Here is a 16,907-nt window from a genome sequence, read left to right as displayed (position 1 = left end):
TTTCTGTAGTGTGGAGATATGGTCCTCCGTATCACCGATACGTTATTCAGCTGTGGTAAGTCTGCCTGAGAGCTCATTGATGTCTCGTTTAACCTCTTGTATGGCCGACATGAGCCCCATGAATTTAGAAGAAAAATCCTCCCTCATGCCAGCGATAGCACTCATGATGCTAACTTCTTGATTTGTATTAGCATCAGCGCTACCTTCTTTGCCTTCACTTAGCATGCCGGAGAGTTGGCCAGCCATCTGCGAGTTAGTTATCTTGTTGTCCCGAATTCTTTTTTGTTGCCCGAGATGTCATTTTGACGTCTAAGTACGACACAAGTACCTTATGTATATTTTGAATTATTTGAAAATGTGGCGAGACTGTTATTTATAAATTATCTGCTGATTGCCGTGGATGCAGAGATGAATGCATGTGTTCACTACGCCGCCATGTTGGAACCCCAGAAAAAATAATAATTTAATATAATCATTTAAATCAACAATCAAAACTGTGTGCAGAAGTAAAAAAAAAAAATAAATATATGTTTTTATTTAATTCAAAGTCATCCCTTCATTATTAACCATTTTATTGCCATCTTACATGCATTGTCTGCTTGCAAAGTGAAAAAATGGGTTAGTTACCCAGAGGCAACATGGTGCAATAGAGGTTCAAACTTTGCATTGACAACTATGAGCCAAAAGGGGGCGTCACAGCCCGCATTACTGCAACACAACACAAAACAAACACTCACGTTTTAAAACACGGATCTCCAGATAAGAGCGTCATTCCAATGGTCACCTTCAGAAAGATGAAACAGAAATGGATTTGATTTTCACAGACCAATTTTACACTTAATGTTGCATAATGCTACAGTGATGTCAGCTTCTGTTTGACCTCTGACCTTTAGGATGGAGTTGTCCTGTCGGGTGTTTTTGGTGTCGTATCCCTCCAACAGACAGCAGCGCACGGTGGAGCCTGAGCCAGCAAACTCCGCCATGTTCAGATCAGCAAAGCCCAGCTTGAAAACATCACACACACATTTAACAGCTGACGGCTCAGTTTCAAGTGCAGAATTTTGATCATTCCATGCCAGATGTGTGAAATACGTGCCGATTATAATTTGGCTGCCGTATCTAGCATATGGAGTGCTTCAAAGTTGTTTCTGCTGTTAAACTCGCAAACTCCCTCATTCTCTTTCTACTTTTTTCTGCTCAGATCTCAAACCATTTGTATTGCAGCCTAAAATTCAAAAGGTATCTTAGAATTATTTACTTGGGTTACTTAAGTGGCTAAATCCAGATTTAAAGAGATAGTTGACTGAAAAGTGTAAATTCAGTCATTATTTACTCATCCTCATGTTGTTCCAAACCTGCATGACATTTTCCCACTGTGTAACACAAAAGATGATGTTAGGCAGAATGTTAGTCTCAGTCACCATTCACTTTCATTTCAACCAAAACCAAAATCTAATGTATTATTTAGTGAAAATGTTCACTAAACGTTGATCTCCTGTGCGTGTTCATGATAGGACACGAGAACAACAGTTTATGCTGCTCCCTCGCCACATTTGGGCGTTTAATCAAACTCGTTTATCTAAAAACAGGTCCTCCACAGCAATAGTGACAACAGAACACAACACATCTGCACACAAAACAGAGAACAGAACTTACTAAACATGCCTGAAGAGTTTGTAGTCAAATAACAGATGCATTTCTGTGCCCAGCCTTATTTTTTTAAATGGAGTATTCGGAAATCAATCAGAAACATCGAGGAGGCTACAGGCAGCCACAGTCACACGTGTCCTAACATGATGGCAAACAACATGCAATAAAGGTATATTTTCTTTGGTAATCAGAGCCTTTATCTTAACCAGCAGTGACAAGCGACGGTACCTTCTATCGATCGTTTGTTTTCTATTTTCGGCATCGTGCGGGCAACTCCGTCCACTGTGAACTGGCCAAAAACGTACAAAAAATAAGGCTGGGCAGAGAAATGCATCAATTCTTCGACTACAAACTCTTCAGACATGTTTAGTAAGTTTTGTTCTCTGTTTTGTGTGCAGCTGTGTTGTGTTCTGTTGTCACTATCGCTGTGGTGGACCTGTTTTTAGAAAAACAAAAGTTTTCGCTTGAACGCCCCAATGTCGCGAGGGCGCTGCGTGAACTCTCGTGTCCTATCACGAATGCACACAGGAGATCAACGGTCAGTGAATATTTTCACTAAATAATCCATTAGATTTCAGTTTGTTTCTCATCAAATCTTATCGTATGATTTCATAACAATCATGAGTCTCATGGAATCATTTATTACACTTCTGAATTATACTTTTGTGATCTTTTGAAGCTTGAAGAGGTGGTCACCATAAACTGCCATTGTATGACATCACTGAGCACAACATTTTTTCACAGTTTCTCTCTTTGTGTTCAGAAAAAGAAAAAGTCATATAGGGTTATAACAACACAGGGGTAAGTAAACAATGACTGAATTTTCATTTTTGGGTGAACTAATCCTTTAAGTGGCCTTTTTAAAGACAGAATCAACCTGCTGCACTACAAGAAGTGTATCTGTAGATGCCATAATGTAGGCACTAAATGCCTGTTAATGCCATATTAGTTACTTAACAGATGTTTAACTAATCCAAAACAGCTTCCAGTACATTCACCAAGCTGGTACTTCAACTCCAAACAAAGCGTCATTCATGTCGGCTGTCTGAGCATTAGGTAAATCTTTAGTAGAGTGGCATTAGTACATCCTGTTGACTTATTGTAACGTCTCGGAACTTCTCCGCTGGACTTTCCTGAACACCTCACGCTACCAGATGCATTTATTTAAGGAGCTCTCCTGAGGAGCGAGAGTATTTTTAGATCAGGGAAACGCAAACTTAGCCATGTAGGAGGGGGAAACGCAAGGAAAAGTCCATTAACTACTGAAGAATGAGACATTCCTTACCTTTGTGTGCTATCTAGGGCACGTTTATGAGTAACATGGGGTCAGACTGAGGGTTTATATATACTTTTATGTGAGAAGTAACAAGCATTGCTTATGTAAGATAAGTGTCACATGCCTGAGGACTGCGGTCGAATAACCACGACTTTATAATGCTGTTCAAATCTTGTAACAGACAAAACCACACAAATGTGTTAATAACATTATGGTTTGGTGCGTTACGCCTCCTTTACACAGTAACGCTGTAAAGTATCCAACTCTTCTGTGCTAAAATACTGTGTTTTCTGCACTACCTTTCAGTCGCACTGCAACACTGCTACTATCAGCAGTGCAAAACAAATAGTGCAATCAGTGTAGTCCGATTCCCGAACGAATGATTCTTATGAGTCGGTTCTTTTGAATCTACAGTGCGAAACATACAATGCGACCAGTGTAGTCTGATTCCTGAACAAATTATTCTCATCAGTCGGTTCTTTTGAATTGACAGCACGAAACACACAGCGCAATCAGTGTAGTCCGATTCCTGAACCAATGATTCTTTTGAGTTGGTTCTTTCTAATCTACAGTGCGATTCATATGAGTTCGTTCTTTTGAAGCTACAGCACAAAACATACAGTGTGACAAGTGTAGTCCGATTCCCAAATTAATGATTCTTACGAGTCGGTTCTTTTGAATCGACAGCGCGAAACACAGTGAGACCAGTGTTGTCCGATTCCCAAACTAATGACTCATGAGCCGAATCTTTCGAATCTACACCACAAAACGTATCGCTCGAACAGTGTAGTCCGATTCCCAAGCAAATTAGTCTTATGAGTCAGTTCTTATGAGTCTATGCAGAGGTGAAGCAAGTTATTAAATTTTTATTAAAGATTACAAATTTTTGTTTCATTTGGAGTAACGTGTACTAAAGAGCAGTGGACAAAAAAACCCTTTGGTAGTTAAAAAAAAAAAAGAGGGACAAGTCATTATTGTTAGTTTAAAATAGTAGTTGCAAAAACACGGTTTTGAACACAAGACTCAAAAATGATAAGTTGTTCATTTCTAATGAGAATTTGAATGATAAACCTTCTGTGCCTTTAAATAGAGAATGTTAAATAACAATTGTTGTTATTCAAATGGAAGATATGGAAGCTTTCACTCACCTTTGAATATGCTTTTCCTCCTTTGAGTTCCTGTAATGAAAACAGGAAGAGTCTCAAGTTGAGCGAGTGGACGGTCCGACGCTCTGCACGCCATAAATGTTTATCTCCACACACCTAAACAGAACCTCACCCAAACTCCCCGCTCAGCGTACACTAAACACCTCCATTAATCAATACTTCAAGCTGACAACGTGTGATGAAACGTTAAGAAACCTTCGTCTTTAATTTTGTTTTCAAATATAACTTGAGCTTAGCAACACCTTTACCCAAACGTCCTCCAGGAGTTTAACCTCAAATAACCTCAAATTAACCCCACATCAATGAGACCAATCCATTCGATAATGAATCTTACCTTCCGCACAGACACTCGACACATACAGGGATCCAGGACTCCAGTGTTAGGGTTGACGCTCATTTTGCACACAAAAGAGAACCTCTTTCTCCAGCGAACAGAGTTCTGATGGACTTCTTCTCTGTGGAGCGACAGAAGAACGATTGAAGACTGTTATTTCAGACACACGCTTGGGTCGGTTCAATCGCACAGATGCAGACAGAACGATAATGATATGTTGATGTTGGTTGTGATATCTTCTCTCTACTAATGTTTCAAGCTGTGGAGATGTTTGTTATGACTGGATATGGATTGAGGGTTCATGGCAGTTTGTGACTGGAGAAGTTCCAGATCTTCAAAGGCAACAAGCTGAGATCAATAAAACCACACAATTCCTGAACTCAACTAAAGAGAATTAAATAGAGTTAAGAGCCATTTTGAGGCATTTAGTAATATATTTTGATGGATATTCATGCGGTTCAGACATTTTGCACATTGTTACGTCAAACAGAATGTTCTGTTATTGGTAAATGATTGAAACAACACCAACTTTCTGTTCCTACTGCTGAAGACAGCAAACCGAAGGCTATTTACTTAACAAATATACAAGCTCTATGTCAAATATGGTTTCTAATATGTACACACACACACACAAACTCATGACTGTCTAGAATAACGTAAAGAGTACCATGAAGAACCAACACTGTTGAATATTCATGAGGTTCTGGCCATCTGCTATGCAAATATACATCTAAAAATACAACCGAGCAGATCCACACAACAGCTCTTAGTTCTTCAACGAAAACCAAACCAGATGTTGTAAATTAAAATAGCATGTTAACAACATTAATTTAGAATGCCAAATATATTGCATTAATGTTTATAGCGATCATCACATAGCAGAATCAACAAACTGATATCGGCAGATCTTGATCTAAATATTCAAATACCTGTATCATCACACAAATTTTGCATCTATAAAAAAAAAAAAAAAAAAAAAAAAAAAAATTGGACTTTTGCCAGTAAGCACCCACACTGCAATGCCCTAGCAATAACATTAAAATATCAGCCAATCATCAGTATCTGCCGATAAAAGCAACTATTGGACATCAGCTGATTGCTTAAAAACAGCTGATGATCGGGGCTGGGTATCTCAGCGAGTACTGACACTGACTACCACCCCTGGAGTCGCAAGTTCGAATCCAGGGCGTGCTGAGTTACTCCAGCCAGGTCTCCTAAGCAACCAAATTGGCCCGGTTGCTAGGGAGGGTAGAGTCACATGGGGTTACCTCCTCGTGGTCACTATAATGTGGTTCTCCCTCTTGGTGGGGCGCGTGGCGAGTTGTGCATGGATGCCGTGGAGAATAGCGTGACGCCTCCACACGCGCTACGTCTCCGCGGTAATTTGCTCAACAAGCCACATGATAAGATGCGTGGATTGACAGTCTCGGATGTGGAGGCAACTGAGATTCGTCCTACGCCACCCGGATTGAGGTGAGTCACTACGCCACCATGAGGACTTAGAGAGCAATGGGAATTGGTCATTCCAAATTGGGGAGAAAATCAAGAAGAAAAAAACAGCTGATGATCAGGGCCAATTATTTCATGGCAGACATCTAGAGACAAGAAAATAAAGTTATTATTTACAATTCTATCGAAGTTGTTCAATTAATTATGAGTTATTTGAAACAAGGTACAGCTAGCATAAAAAAGCAGAACCACCAAACTATCGGTATCGGCAGGTTCTGTCCTAAATATTCGAATATCAGTATCATCACAGAAATTTTGTGTCATGCATCTCTAAAAAACCCTAAATTGGACTATTGCCAGTAAGCAACCATATGGCAATGCCCTAGCAATCACATCGAAATATCAGCCAAGCACTGGTATCGGCCGATAAAAGCAACTATTAGCATTATCGGACATCGGCTGATTGCTTAAAAACAGCCAATGATCAGGGCTGATTATTTCATGAAAGACATCTAGAGACAAGAGAATAAAGTTACTATTTACAATTCTTTTGAAGTTGTTTAATTATCATTTATTTGAAACAAGGTACAGGTACAATAAAAAAAGTAAAACCACCAATCGGTATCGGCAGATGTTGTTCTAAATAATTAACAACAAATTTTGTATCTGTGCCTAAAAAAAAACAGACAGAATTCAATTGGACTTGGGCCAGTAATCAACCATCTAGTAACCACCCAGACGGCCATAGCAAAGGCCAACCAATCATAAAATAATTTTAAAAAAATGAATAGCAAAGCCTTGGCAACCACCCAGAACACCTATCATCATGTAGGCAACTTTTGCACAGATAAGCACCACTTTCTTATGTAATGCAGAAAATGTAATATCTAGTGTTAATCATATTGTATAAAGATATAAACAGAGCAGCTTGATGAAGGATATTAAAACAACACATCATGAGAGATTTGGGATGTGCACATCAGCGCATCATGAGAGAAGCAAAACAGAGTTGCGCAGACGTCTCCATCTACAAAACAATCTACAATGTGGCTTATCGCCAACCACGACATCTGTTCCTAATCCTTCTTAACACTCACATACGCTTATACACTTCACACACATGCAGTTCATACCATACTAAGGAGTGGCACTAGCCTAACTCAATTTCATGCTCTTAGATACAGACTACATACACCAATCAGCCACAACATTAAAACCACCTGCCTAATATTGTGTAGGCCACCCTCGTGCCTCCAAAACAGCACCAATCCGCATCTCAGAATAGCATTCTGAGATACTATTCTTCTCACTACAATTGTACAGAGTGGTTATCTGAGTTACTGTAGACTCTGTCAGCTCGAACCAGTCTGGCCATTCTCCGTTGACCTCTCTCATCAACAAGGTGTTTTCATCCACAGAACTGCCGCTCACTGGATGTTTTTTGTTTTTGGCACCATTCGGAGTAAATTCTAGAGACTGTTGTGTGTGAAAATCCCAGAAATACTCAAACCCGCCCATCTGGCACCAACAATCATGCCACGGTCCAAATCACTGATATCAAATTTTTTCCCCATTCTGATGGTTGATGTGAACATTAAATGAAGCTCCTGACCTGTATCTGCATGATTTTATGCACTGCACTGCTGCCACACGATTGGCTGATTAGATAATCGCATGGATGATTGTTGGTTGTTGGTATCATAGTCTTCAACCCTATCCCATAACCTAACCATAACCCCCTGTTTTTTTTAAACAAAGCTAATTATGATAACTATGGACTTGCCCTAATTCTAACCCAAAACCTAACCCTAAAAGAAAACGTAACCCAAAACACATGATATTTTGTTTGGGGTCTGAGAGACCAAGGGCAATTCAATCGATCAGATTTTGGGGTCCCAAACACTTCAGAAAATCTTAATCAACAAAACATTTCAGTCATGAATCATTACTTCTAGGGACATACTTATAAACACGTACATACACACAGACACATTCATTCTAAGAATCATCAGTTACAACAACAATATCTGCTTTTTATTTCTGAAGCACCATTCAATCTGTCAATAAACCCATGCGAGGTCATCAGATTGTAACTAAACCAGCAGAAAGAGACTCTTGTGTGGTTCTTCTCTTCTAGCACTTGTTATCAGAACCACTGTTGTCTTTTTTTTCCCCACATTCTTTTACAACATTCCAGGGGCCATGGTACTTTGTTGTATCGCTGTAGTAACCACAATCACCTCACATCCATGGCAACACTCACGGAAACAGAGGGAGGGAGGGCAGGAGAGGTAAAGAGTGAAATTTACACCAAACTGCATTGGAGGAACTCACAGAATTTGAATTCCTTGAGGGTGGCCAGTATGCATACACCCAGAAACCCCCTTGAAATGCCCAAGCAAGCACCCAAGTACACCCATACAATGTGCTAAAAGCCACTCAGAACACCTTAGCAACTGCAAAGCAAAACACTGGCAACCACCAACAAAACACTAGTATCATGGCGGCGACTTTTGCACGGTCCAGCATCACTCACATTTTCATCAGAATATGTTACTCCACTAAATTCCATTTAACGTAAAACTGCATATTGCAGTTTTCTTTAGGTAGCAACCTTATAATAAATATTTCCACAAACACAACAAACAGGCTTTGTGTGTTCTCGCTGTTAACACAGAGCATATTCTCCTTTCATGCTCTCAGCTCGTCTCTCTCCCACGCTGACCAAAGGCAAACCCAATCAAGCGTTCCTCAATGGGCCAATTGTTGGGAGTCTCAGAACAATTTAGAGCGTACAAAAGATTTGTGAGCAAGCTGCATGTGGAATAAATATGCATTAGACGCTTGCTGTGCAGCCTAGCAGGGTGCAAACATTTGCTGGGAGAGAAATGGGGAGAGAAATGTCAAAATGCCAAATTACAGGCAGGTGGGTTACTGAAGAATAATAAAGGGGACACATTTATTATTAAATCTTTATAATCAGTTAAGAGTCGATGACAAATAAGGGTGAACAATGAAAAGGAGAGATCATTTAACAATCTAGCATATGCCAAGTAGAAATGTAATCTTTGTATTCATGTTGGTTTCATACGAAAAAAAAAAAACTTTAGTACCAATTTCAACTTCTTATATATATATATTTCAAATTTCAAAGCTATGTGATGTCATTTCCTAGTTTCATGGTTTTCTGCATGCTGGTTACTGACATACTGCCTTTAATTTAAAAAGACAAACGTTTTTCCAATATTTTTCCAAACAAGATTCAGAACTTTCATTAGACTTTTATTTGTCTGAACACCCAACAAAAATATCAAAAGGCTGACCTAACTATGACTAACCTGGAAGATTTTGCAGCAATTGCACTGAATACTAATTTATGCAACATGTATCTATTATATCCAACAAACCCCTTATTGTTTATCATTTGTCTTGAGATGTAGAATGCTGCACACTCAGAAAAAACGAAGAATACGAAACAAAAGAAAGAGGCTTCATTAAAGAAAGGAAACTCTGAAAAAGAGGGCACATCCATCCCCCTGACCCAAACCACACCGCCTCTCACAAGAACCAACACAATGCTCACAATGACCTCCTCAAATTCAATAGCAAACTCTGCTTTTACACGACTAACTCGCATTCACTTTAAAAACCACAGAATGACCGAAATCCACCTCATCCAGACCACAGGATAACATGCGGTTTAAGATTAAACCTCCACAAATCTTTCAGTTGATATCCACCAAGACAGAAACTAAATAACCACTCAGGCGTTTGTTTTCACACTGACAGTTTGCGTATGTTTGGAAAACCACTACTTATACTATTTTAGGAATGGGAATCTTAAGATATTTCACGATTCTTGTTCCTACTCCGATTCCTTATAACAGTTCCGGTTCATTAACGGTTCCAATAACAATTATTTTAGTACTTCATCTTCAAAATGGAGAAATACACTTACAATGCTTACAATGGTAGTCATGGTAGTTATTTTTTTTCTCCCCAATTTGGAATGCCCAATTCCCAATGTGCTCTAAGTCCTCGTGGTGGAGTAGCGACTCGCCTCAATCTGGGTGGCGGAGGACGAATCCCAGTTGCCTCCGCGTCTGAGACGTCAATCCGCGCATCTTATCACGTGGCTTGTTGAGCGCGTTACCACGGAGAAGTAGCACGTGTGGAGGCCTCACGCTTGTCTCCGCGGCATCCACGCACAACTCACCACGTGCCCCACCGAGAGCGAGAACCACATTATAGCGACCACAAGGAGGTTACCCCATGTGACTCTACCCTCCCTAGCAACCGGGCCAATTTGGTTGCTTAGGAGACCTAGCTGGAGTCACTCAGCACGCCCTGGATTCGAACTCACGACTCCAGGGGTGGTAGCCAGCGTCAATACTCGCTGAACTACCGAGGCCCCGTTATTTTACTACTTTTGAGAAATAAATATTTGGAAATAAGAAATGCTATTATTATTGAATTGACTGCACCTAGCAGCCTGTTACCAAATAACCTTTTTATTTCCAAAACAATAATTGGATGCCACTTGCTGAATTGAACAAACGAAATGACATCATGTGACCACAAATAGCATTTGAAATGTTGATTGTTGATAGTGCATTAATTGATAAACATTTGTATCTGCCACAAGTTATTATACATGTTTTGTTGTATAATGGTGCATATAAATACAATTATTAAATATAATTCTTCTTTGTGTTAACTAAATTGTTATTTGATGCATTAAACATGAATTTACTTGGTTACTGTTTGGTTGAAAGTTTTTTTAAATAGCACTTTTAAGTTGGGGTGCACCGATGTATCAGCTGCTGATATTTATCAGACAATTTTTGACCAAATTAAAACAATCAGCATATTGGTAATAAGTATGAAAACGGCGGTATGAAATACAGATGGTTTATATAGAATTAATTAGTAACACACTTTGTTAACTCTGTGAAGTCAAATGCACAATCCAGCAATAATAACAGCCACAATATGTAGAAGTGCTGGCACTCGTGTTTCATTTTTATTCTCTCGTTCTCACGTTTATGTGGAAAAAATGCAATAAACGGATGTGACAGTTGTGTAAGTGACTTAAATATAGGCTAAATGAGGGAAACCATCCAAAACGCTTAGAAACAAGCAGACTTTGACTTCTGAGATATTGGTATAATATCCATTAATGCAGTGCACAAAACATTGATCTGATGACAAAATAAGGTAAGTTGAAAAATATCAGTATCTTTATTGAGTTTTGTCCAAAGCGGTATTGCTCAAAAATTCTCACATAGGTGCATCATTACTTTTAAGCCATTTTATTATTTATATTATATTTATTGAGATATATATTACATATATAATAGGCTGAAACATATTGAGATATAATTTTTGTACACATACCACCCAGCCCTAGCAGTATGCAGTAAGCAGTACACTCAACTTGATTTTTAACATCACCTTTTTGACTAAGACTACCATATGCTAAGAATTTCTTTTCCAAAATAGTAACCGAACATAACTCGCTGAATTAAAAGAAAAAATGAGAACAATATAGCATATTACTGAAATGATGATTGAAAAGTTTGTCTTTTTCTAATTGTCTTTAATCATTAATCTAATGCTGTCTGTGTGTGTGTGTGTGTGTCTGTGTGTGTGTGTGTGTGTGTGTGTGTGTGTGTGTGTGTGTGTGTGTGTGTGTGTGTGTGTAATCAAATTTCGTAAGGCCTGTAGTTTGGCGACTCTTTTCCTGGCCTGCATACGAGTGTTTTGCAGATGATTCACTCTGGCAGAAATGTGCTGTGTTGAAACAGGATTCTTATCTCCCATCCTGTAGCTCAGGTCCGTGTCAGAGTCCATACACCCCAGCGGGGCCATGTCAAACCCTGTCAAACATCCCTAGAGCGCTGCACTCCAATCAGACGGCCTGATGACTCACAGCAGACCTTCCAAAACTATCTCCTGCCAGACACAGGACCGCTGACTTCCCGTTTGTGCTGGATGACATCGCAGGATAAGAGAAGGTGAAATGTACAGAGGGTGTTGTCAGCTAAGCTAAGCTTAAAGGGATAGTTCACCCAAAAATAAAAATACTGTCATCATTTACTCACGTTCATGTTGTTCCAAACCCAAAAGACTTTCTTTCCGTAATGGAACACAAAAACAGATGTTCATGCTGCTCTTTTCCAAACTATGCAAAAAGGTCCTGGTCCTATTTCAGTCTAAATAAAAAATACAAAAAAACAATACTAATAATAAAAAGGCTTTTTCGGGAGCCATTATTTTAATGACAGTTATGCACATTTTGCCACCTATTATAATTACAGCAATGTGAAAAAATGATATATTATTTAAAATGTAATGCATTTATACATCATCGTAGCATGATAAAAAAAAAAAAAAGAAAAAGTAATGGTCCGGTAATGAGAATCATCATTAAAAACAATAGGAATAGTAGAAGTAAAACATCCGGATGTGTTGCGGTAATGAGAATTGGGGGTAAAATGTGCTTAAGTGTCCTGAAAATAATGTCACAACGCAAAAAATTTAAATGGCTTCGTTTTCTTTATCTAAAATATAATTTTTCCAATTTTTTGATTTGGGGTTAAATATGACCAGGACATTTTCTTGACATGTACATTGACATACAGTTACTAAAGCCTGTCAAGCAACAAAAAGGACTGAAAAGCAACATAAAAGCAACATAAAAGTAACATAAAAGTAACATAAAAGTAGTCAATATGACTACATAGAATATAGTGTACCAGTAATATGGACTACTTTTATGATACTTTTATAATGCTTTTTGGAGCTTGACAGCCTCTGGTCACTAAATGCTTTCACTGTTTGTAAAAGAGCAGCGTGAACATTCTGCATAACATCTCCATTTGTGTTCTACAGAAGAACATACAGGTTTAGCACAATATGAGGGTGAGTAAATGATTAAACAGTGAGTAAATGTTCTTGGAGAAGTAACAGTTACAGTCATACTCTGAAAGCGTCTATTAACAATAGCTTGATTAAAATAAAGTCAAATAAAAGTTTACTTATCTGAATTTAACAATTCCGAATCCAGCAGTAATTTACTGGCAATAAAATGTTTGGGTTTTTTTTGCAAGCATTTTTTAAATGGAACTCAAAATTAAAAGCAGCAGGGAAAATCTGTTTGCATTTGGCTCTAAACAGCTCTAAATCTAATAAGCAATTTATTGTTGTCTCTAATTACATTTTTGGTTTCTCAAATGCACACTCTCACGAGCTGATTGGTCAAAACATGAAGTGACAACCAGAATGTCCAATAAACAATTGGACATTCGATACCCGGAGGCCAGCTTGAACCCGGGCGTCTCAGTGAGCGGATGAAGAGGACCAGCTGTGTGCCGACATCAGAGCGGAGCAACCGGAACATTCAGCTCAGTGTCACCAGAGTCACCAGCCCCGGGCCCCGCAACAGTTCAGGGGCCATATCTGATTTTAGATAGGAAGTGGGTTTAATAAGGGACTCCTGATTCACATCAAACACAGGTCGTGTCAACCCATCAGGATCCTGTAGTCTAGTGCACTCCAGTATAACAGGAGCCAGCTGGTAGGTAGCTGTGTAGTGTGTAAACCTCACTCCCCTAGCCTCAAGAGGCGCACTAGCGACTGACATTAGAGGCTGTAGCCTTTAGCCTCCTCGTTAGTATGCCCAGCTACCACGCCGGAGACACCGGTTCGAATCTCGTTTGGAGCAGGTCGAGCAGGAACGGTTACACAAGCACAAACAGACAAGCGTGTTCCCCCTATAGATGAAAAGATGGATTTGGATTTTACTCACTGCTGCCCTTTACCTGCATATTACATGTATGTTTCTGCACAGTGAACATGTATTTCCCTCTGGTCACAACGCTTGTAACTGCACATTAGTTCTTTTCAATGTGCAACTGGAGCCAAACAAGTCCAGGAAAAATGGTTTCCTTATTTGCTGACAAAGGTAAATTCGGTCAAGAAATTGGCTTAAAATGTAGCATGTCACACATTATGAAATCCAGAGATGTAGTCAGACTTTTAACAATCAGCATAAAATCTGGTCCACTTGGAAGAGATGGTTTGACTGACAGGTAAAGTGACCAACCAGTTTGTTTTTGGCGTTTAGTGTGAGTACAACTCATTGAATAACCAAACTACACAGTCCTGCTTATGGATATCACATTGACTTGCTGCTGACTCAAACATAACTCTTATATCTTTTGACGATTTCATAATTCATATCAAAAGTGCTCATTGAAGCAGGTTGGGACCTTGCAAACAACTTATTTTCCCAACGGACTGACAAACACCTGTGCACTCTGACTCCTGGAAATTGTATAGAAATCAGTCAATCTGGTGACTTCAGCCAACTATTGGGTGATGTCATATGTAGTCAACCAAATCTCAGAAACTTTTTGTTTATACTTTTTCTGAAGCTAGAGAAATATGAATGATTATGAAAGCCAAAATATTAAGTGCCATGGATCAAAATGTACTGAGAACCGGTAATCTATTATTTTGTAGAGAAGTGTCAAAAACAAATTCGCCTATGATTTGAGCAAAACTACAGGTAAAAAAAATAACCTTAGAAAGGTGGCAGTGTCATTATTTTATTTATACACAGAGATTGGTAGGTCTATTACTAACATAAGTTGACTTCAGCACCCTTTGTTGCATTATATGCCAATGGTGTGAGTCCAAAAATGGGAAAAAACACATTTTTGTGTAGTTTTTCCAAAGTTGGAGTGTCTATAACTCCAGAAGTGTTAAAGATATCTTAATATGCTTTTAGATTCTGGTTCAAAACCAACTTTTCTTTTTGTATCTTAATTTCTAAAGCCATTTATGGTTAAATCCTAGAGATATGGGGCTGAAAATGTGGCTCCATGTATTTACCCATTTTCAATGGTGGAAAATCCAATGTGGGTCAGAACTCTATCAATAATGTGTCAATCAATAAAGATCACGTGTGACTTTTAAAACTGCTGAGGTCAAACCAACACTACACAACATCGATCAGACTTGCTCAATCATGCAGTTGCATTACCTCAAAATGTCTGTCTTCGACATAGAGGAACCCTGAGGTTTTATATCATTGTTTCAAATGAGCCCTTGTTCTCAGTGATATGAATTTATGTCTATCGGACATTAAGCAGGGAGACTTCCAAAATGTTAATGATAAATCCAAATGGATCACCACCCAGTTGATTACATAACTGTGGTGATGTGGCCGTGGCCGAGTGGTGTCTGTGGAGAGTGAGGCCGGGAGAGGAGGAGTGGTAAGGATTGACACCTGTGGGAAATTATCTCTAACAGCTGTTTTGTGTTGCAGTGAGAGCTGGAGAGGGATAAAAGGGCAATCCAGACCGCCAGAGGGGAGAGAGAGAGAGACGCACAAAGCCGTACCGTGTGTGACTGCATGTTCTGCTGAAAAGTATTACTTTGTATGTCACTGAAAAGTGTTGTTAATAAAAGTCTCATGTCGACTGTTTACCTGGGCCCCGCTTCATGACTAAGCAAGGGATTTGTTACAATAACACAAGTGCCACAAAGACACGCACAGTTCAGATCTCCAAAAGGGCCCCTGAGGCCAACCGTAAAAGGGCAACAACTGACCCTTTGACCCGCCCAGCTACTTACGCCATAAAAGATGACACGTCTGTGATTATAAGAACAAACACAAATATCCCCTTTGAAAGACTAATTATGATAAGTGCATGTCTTGTTTGTTTACCCAGTTTATGCTCTTTGAACATCACCCATACGTGCAAGAAGCAAGCAGATCTTATGTTTGTGAGGTTCAAAGTTCAAATTTAATTGTAGCAAGGGATTTTCTCGCTCGGAGGGAGACAGAACCCTGTCCGAAGCATTCTGCATCCCTGTTGTGTTTTGATTATGTGCAGTTCTCTGATGTTGCTGGTAAACAGTCAGAAATAATCAGATGAGACGGACTGACAGAGAGTCACGTCGAGCAATTCGTTGTTCAGTCCTGACAATGTCCTCTCTGTGCGGACATTTTAATGAGGACAGGAACCATAATACAGAAAATTGGGAAGGAACATGGAACATCCCAGGCCCACTGGACACTTAGAAAATGTGTAAATGGCACTGCATTAGATAACAAAATCTCAAAGCAAGTGCCATCTGTGTGCTGGTGCTTTTCTCAGAACTAACTGGTGTCTTGGTGATTTTTAGTGGATGCATGAAGTCAATTCCCCTCAAGTTCACACAGGTGTCCTAGCAAGTATCCACAGGTGGAGTTCTCCAACTCCAAGAATTAACATTATCAAATCAAACCAAATCAAATCCCTTTATTGTCACTCAACCATATACACAAGTGCAACAGTGGGTGAAAGTCTTGGGTGCAGCTCCGAGCAACATAGCAGTCATGACAGTGATCAATTATATTATTACATTACATTATATTATTACAGCATTTATTTGTCTTGGTTAATGTTAGTTTAAAAAAAAAATGTAATTGTTCATTGTTAGTTCATGTTAACGTCACATAGCAAGTTTTAAGTGAACCAAACCCAGTTGGGTTAAAGTGAACCAGAAAGGGAACCAGCCGCAAATGACCTCAGTGCTTTTGGTGTTCACAATGTAAGTGGACTTAAAAAGAGGACCCAGTTTCTTTTTTGGTCCTCTTCACATTATTGTGATCTCAGACCCCTTGTTGTTCACACCACAGCTCCTTAGGAACTCAGACCCTATTGCAGCTAGGGCTGTCACGATTATGATATTTAACTTGAAATCATATAATAAAATGGGGCTATATGATTACTTTTAAGGCTTTAAAAAATATAAAATTTTTCATTCAAACTTATTGCACAGGGATAGAATTACATAAAAAGTATTTTATATGTAAGTAAAAATATTGTATATGTTCTATCATTTATGAAACCCAGACATCACTGGCAATTATATTATATTATGCAATAGTAATAATGTATACTGTATTTCTTTCCTAAATTCTTAACTCTCTCGTGTTATGTTAAGGCTCTCCGATAAAACCTACAAGCCCTTATTT

The 16,907-nt window shown here is 39.0% G+C and overlaps 1 protein-coding gene across 1 annotated transcript in view; it reads right to left on the bottom strand.

The window, feature by feature from the left end:
* The window catches only part of LOC127414513 (protein FAM102A-like), a 42,883-nt gene that overhangs the window by 13,692 nt on the left and 12,284 nt on the right, over positions 1–16,907 (bottom strand). Inside the window, exons 2-5 of the mRNA XM_051652578.1 lie at positions 4,427–4,547; positions 4,075–4,104; positions 888–1,004; positions 738–784 (exon numbers count right to left, since the gene is read on the bottom strand). Of these exons, the coding sequence (XP_051508538.1) occupies positions 738–784; positions 888–1,004; positions 4,075–4,104; positions 4,427–4,547 (315 nt within the window). The remainder of the gene's footprint in view (positions 1–737; positions 785–887; positions 1,005–4,074; positions 4,105–4,426; positions 4,548–16,907) is intronic.

Source organism: Myxocyprinus asiaticus, chromosome 24 (assembly GCF_019703515.2).
Source record: "Myxocyprinus asiaticus isolate MX2 ecotype Aquarium Trade chromosome 24, UBuf_Myxa_2, whole genome shotgun sequence".
NCBI lineage: Eukaryota > Metazoa > Chordata > Actinopteri > Cypriniformes > Catostomidae > Myxocyprinus > Myxocyprinus asiaticus.
This window is presented reverse-complemented; position numbering and strand designations above follow the sequence as displayed.